The following is a 6,000-nucleotide window of genomic DNA, read 5'->3' as shown; positions in this document are numbered from 1 at the left end:
GCTGAAAGTGAAACAAGTGTCATAAATACATCATCACAAGAACAGCCAGTTCTTTGCCCAAATTTTTACTTTCTTCAAGGAAACAATCAGTACTAAACACAATCATTGCTAAGTAACAGCAAAAATTAAGAGGCTCCAAGTGCGCCAGTCAGTAACACCAATATGCTAAAGACACAGATGATTTGTTAATCTGAGTTTGCTCTGGTTTTCAGAAAGTCATTGGTGAGTGTTGGGTACACAATATACATACAAGTTAATTATTGGAAATTAGTAAAAATCCAGTTTTTCATGCCCTCACATTATTTTTATTTTTTTTTTTTGTCTCATTCACCAATTTTTAAAATATGGGAAATGGCATTAATTCACTCATAATGCTGGAACTAACTGATGCTTTAAAGATATTTCAAAGTCCTAAGGTGAAAGGTTTTACAACACTCCAGAGTTCTGACAATATTTGAAAAAAGAAAAAAAAAATCATCAAGAAACAGAGAGTATTTATGGCCTAAACAACTGTGAAAGAGACTTAAATCCCAAACAATTTCTCTAATCTGCCATGCTGCTAATTCCATTCTTGAAATAGGAAAGAAAACCTGAAAGAGCTGCCTGATTGCTGCTATCCCACACACAGGAAGATTCACAGTCACAGATCCTTCCCTAGTGACACTGTATCACTGTATTCTTTTGCACAGGGGCACTAAGGCACTAAAAAGGTTATTAATAGCATTAAAATTAATCAGGATAAGTCAAAAAGGGAGCAAAAGCGAAATTACATAAAAGCCAAGAGATTTTCTGGGCGCTTGATAAAGAGAATAGGAATATCAACTATTAAAAAACTTATTTTATCGAGAGGGCTTGAGTATTTTACTGCAAAATAATACCACAACTTTGTGTTCACAGAATAAAAGCATGCAGCAATAAATTTTCAATCCTGTATCTCAAAGATACATATTTAATACCAATTGCTTAAAAAATTTCTAATAAACATGTCTCTAAGACAGGAATATTCTTATTTATTATCTGTAAAGATAGAAAACAATCAGAATCACTTGTGTCTCATTCACAATTAATCTTGTAGCCACAGAACTTTTACTGATCAATCTTCATGCCCAGGATTACACTGTCAACACAGATGTCAGCTGGTATATAAATATTTCCATTAAAAGATAAAGACTTCTCTAAACTCTGAATGCATACATGCAACCTGTGATTGATAGTTTTTCTTACTTGAGTCTTCCCATATTTTGCCTTTTTATCCTCCAAGAGTCCCATGATTCTGGGCATATCAATGAACAGGTTTGCATTGCTGAAAAACGAAGATTCTTCTTTACACACTGCCTTGATTACAGACTCCAGGGATCCAACAGCTGAACTTCTGAACTGCCCACCTTGCAAGAACTAGAACAAACAAAAGAAATACAAATGAATCAAAGTTGCTTTTAGTAGCTTCTGGGAGTAGCCCTGGTGTTCTCTCGATATTGGCATCCAAGGAGATTGACTAAATTAGACTGTTGAAACTGCCTACTAGAATGAGGGCCTGCTGTGCTCTTTTGTGTTCCCCTGATCGCCTTTATCATGGGAGGGGGGAGCCAAGCAGGGAAGGTAATGTAGTTTTAATTGCCAGGATACTTGATGAAAGACAGTAGTATAATGTCCTAGATTAAGCTTTGAAAAATACTGTGTATCAGTTAGGCAGAAAAGGAATGAAAATATCAATACAGCTGGACTATAGATTCCTTGATTACAATGACAGTTTTTGCAAAGTCTGCTCTGGTAGATTACTCCTGTGTCACAAATACAGCAGAAACAACCAAAACCATTTTGCATATGAATGTTTGAGGTGAAAAGTTGCTAAAAAGAAAAAAAAAGAAAATAAAAGAAGAAATCATTCAAGTGCACATGTCCTAAAAGCCTAGTTTTCAAGTACATCTTTTAACTTGTTAGAAGTGCTTCTAGATTTTTCACATCTTGAGTCATACCAGCATTTATTATTGTCATCTGCTCATGACTAATGACAGCAATTTGACTGCTTTTAGGGTTTAAGCACCACCATTCACCACATTCAAAAAGCAAACAAAATACAAAACCTGCTTCCTTTGTGCAGCTTCATTTTTCAAATAATATGTTCAGTTGTAAGTGGCATCTCACAGAAGCTGTACAGGTGCGTAGCTACAAGACAAGATACAACTGCAAGGCAACGTGCTGCTGGAGTACAACTGAAGCATGCAGTGGCCCACCTGATATTCATTACTGTTGCAGATGCTTGTCAAGAAAAACAAAACTGCACTATTAGGTATCATCTGAAGACTGCACAACTGGCTAACAGAGAAAAGACTGTGATGTGTCAACCAAATACATTTGAAGCTGAAATAAATTAGTGTTTTATCACTGTTTTGTTTTTTTTAAAACAGAAGAGTCAATTTTCAAAGTAGTAAAGTACTTTACATAAATAATAAATCATAGACAGTTTTTTGAGATTAAACTGTTAGAAACAGTTCATCCTGATCAATGCATTTATTGAAGTGCCAGGTGCTTCTTTAGTAATTCTGGAGGAATATTAGAAAGTGATTTTTAAAACTCAATGTTGGCTGCTCCCAAAATCAGACTTTTTGCATACAGTTTCAGCATACAGCATATTAAATAAATAATATCCAGATTTCATAACACCATCATCTACAACTCTTGAATAAATCTGCTGGCATGGACTTTACTGGAGGAATTAACTTTATTTATGCACAATGTTGAATAAAAGTGGTTTTGAATCCTTATAAGTAACTATTTGCACTAGAAGGATAAATGAGGCTTACTTCAGTTAAAGAGCACAAACTTGCTAATTAATTCTTGTTCCAATCAAAATAACTTGAAATTCAAATAATGAATATGTATGCAGTATCTGCCACCAACAGACTGAATCTACTTAACTGTCTTTCAATTAAATATCCACTGACTCAATAGATACATTTCCTAAAATGTGGCTTTGATAAAGTGGCATAACTATATATGAAGAACGTTCACAAAAATTTATCTCTGATCCTGTTGTTCTAGTTTAAACTAAATGAAGTAGGTCTGTAACCAATGCTGATGAATCCAAACAAGAAGTCTCCTACAAAGTAATTAGTCAAGTCAGTCGCTCCAACAAATTAATGCAAGAAGAAAGCTGGTACTGAAGAGTAACAAGCTCTCTGGAACTGAATTCTCAAATGGGGACAAAAACATCATAGCATGGGGCCTTCTAAACTAAATGGAGAGCTGTATGCTTAAAATATATATTATTAATAAAAACAAATTAACATGGAGTAGAAATATCACCTATTCAACTAAAGAAACCTAGAAGTCAAGCCAGATTACAACTTCCACATAAAACTAAAATAAATTCAGAATAATTACAATAAGGGAGAGAGGAAAGAAAGCAATTTTCCTGGAAAACTACAAGGAGGTGAAAGAATTAAAAAATGATGAAACAAAAGAGCTAAAAGAAGCAAATGCAGAGAAATAGATATTCCTACTTCTAGGTAGAGCCATAAATGAGATGAAGTCTTATTGTACTGAAATTCACAGAATCAGGGGGGAATGGCAAAATTGATTATTTAGTTAAATTATTTTTCTGAAGCCTATTAAATTTAGATGGCAATATTCGAATGAAAAGTAGAAAATTCATCTATACTCAAGAATGAGTGACATGTTGAGATGCTTAACAGGGCAAGATCTATAATAAAATCGGGAACAGTTAAAGGCAAAAAAAGTATGTGAGTAGTAGAACTTCATGCCTTATCACCATTCCAGGACAATAAAACATTTATGTGGGAAGGCACACAGTTTTTCCAGAAAAAGACATGCTATCTCTTAACTAGGTGAACTCTAACACCCTAGAAAATATTAATCAGCACCCAATAATGATGTGTGGATATAAAATGGTATTAGGAAGATATTGCAGAGACCCTGCTAAAAGGAAGAACATTGGATCACAGAGAAGCTAGTATCATTATTCCTACAAAACTGATCTTAGGTCCACTGTGATAAGTTTTAGCCCTGAAAGAAGCTAACTACTTTAGTATGCCTATAATTTAATATGAGAAGGCATTGCAGGAGAAAAAAAGTTCTGAATGCAATATGGCAAGAAACCAATTATCTAACTTAAAGTAAATCGAATATAAAAATTACCAGTGCAAAATATTACTTATCAACTGAAACCATGAGATGCTGTCATAAAATCGAGTTTATCTGGGTATATCACTGATCCTTGATCAAGTAAGATATAAAAATGTATGCAGTTTATGAAAAAGGTGAATGCAAGATTAGTGAAGTCATTTAGTAGGTACAGACATCATTGAACTACAAGAGTTATCAGCCATCATTCCCTTCAAAGACTCTACACATTTCTTGTCACCAACATGCAAGATTAGGTTTAACACAGCATGAGAAGATGACACTAAGATGTCTGAGACAACTGAGAGTTTTTTAGAAAAGAAAAATACTACAACAAATAAATGAACACTAAAACTATTTAACCTATTAAAGCTAAGAAAGACTATGACTGGCCTTCCACAAACACGTGGGCAAGTCAGAGAAGTTATAGAAGGTACAGAACATTTTTTTATATAAGGGTAAACATAGCCATGGATAAACTTGAATCAGAATTTTATACAGTTATGACACCAAGAGGCTTTTCAGAAGTGACAGTTTGTTTAGGTTAGTGGAGGGATTACAGGATGAGGCCAACTTTCACAACTAGCAGCACTCAGTAACTCAGCAAGTCCCCTCCACCTTATCTATTAATGAGTGACAAACATACCTGAAACTAGCAATGGAAAAATAAGCAAATAATTTCAAACAGCAAATAAACAAGCAAAAGTCATGGTCAAAATCAGCACTACTTTTCCTCAGGGTATTATCCATTCACTCAATGTTGTTAACAGCAGAATGTGTCTCTCTCTTCCAATTGCTACTGACTGGCAGATACTGAGTTTTTACATCATATTTTATTACACAATGTGTTGCATACTAATTCAACTTCACATTTTACAGACAAAAATCCATGTGCATAATTGACAATTACTTTATTATATCTTACATTGTAGAAGTGATAACTTTTTTTTTTTTATCAACTTTAGAATGACTTTTTCAGTTACAAGTTAATGAAGGAGACAATCTGTCTTACTTTATGCTGAAGGTCCACATATTTTTACTTTAAAAAGCTCTACATAATTTACTGAGTAAACTTTCTAGGTCAGTAAGCGACATTACTGTTGGTTATAATTAAAATACAAATGCAGAAGGATGGACTCTTTTGGACAGAAAAGAAAATATTTAAGGAGGAAAGTATATAAGCAATGTCTGCATTTAAGTAGCATACTTATTCAGTAGCACAAGTTTGGCCACTATAGGCAAGAAGCAAACAAAATAATTAATAATTACAGGAATTATTGGAAAGTAGAGAAAAAATCCAGTTAAATCTGAAAATGAAAGGATACTTAAAAATAGACAACTTTTACTAGTCTACAAAATGAGAAAGTTTGAGAGACAGAAGAGCCCTTCCAAACATCAATCATCTAATCTATTAACAAAAGAAATTGACACTAATTTTGTAATCCTCCACAAATCATTAGGTGATAAAAACAAAGAGCAGTTTCTCAAGAAAAAAAGGAATTAACAACTAAGAAAATAAAGACTGTCAGAAAAAGTGACCAAAAAAAGGTAAGATGTAAAAAGGAATAAAAATTCCAAGGTTAAATCTATGCTATGTTACAGGATAATGTGGATTGTCATGGAGCAAAGATTAAAACTGTGACTAGATGGCCCTCTGCTGTTCCATTTATTCCTTTGTAAACTTTTTTTGAGCAGGAACTTCTGAGATATTCTTGTACCAAATAAACAGCTTTGGGATTTCACTCCAAAAATAACACTTCATTTGTTCAAAGGAAAGGCTGACAAAAACAAAACTAGTTAAGGAAGCAGAAAATATGCAAGCATCTGATGAAAGCCACCTTTCATTGTGGCAGCCAA

General features: G+C 33.7%; 1 protein-coding gene across 1 annotated transcript in view; it reads right to left on the bottom strand.

Annotated features, from left to right (window-relative positions):
- The window catches only part of ABCA13 (ATP-binding cassette, sub-family A (ABC1), member 13), a 170,324-nt gene that overhangs the window by 121,022 nt on the left and 43,302 nt on the right, over nt 1-6,000 (bottom strand). Inside the window, 2 exon segments of the mRNA XM_010008365.1 lie at nt 1,225-1,236; nt 1,239-1,395. Coding sequence (XP_010006667.1) covers nt 1,225-1,236; nt 1,239-1,395 — 169 coding nt within the window.

This window comes from Chaetura pelagica, unplaced genomic scaffold (assembly GCF_000747805.2).
Source record: "Chaetura pelagica isolate M959 unplaced genomic scaffold, ChaPel_1.0 scaffold71, whole genome shotgun sequence".
In the NCBI taxonomy this organism is placed as follows: Eukaryota; Metazoa; Chordata; class Aves; order Apodiformes; family Apodidae; genus Chaetura; species Chaetura pelagica.
The sequence above is the reverse complement of the archived record's forward strand: the minus strand, read 5'-3'. Positions and strand labels throughout refer to the sequence as shown.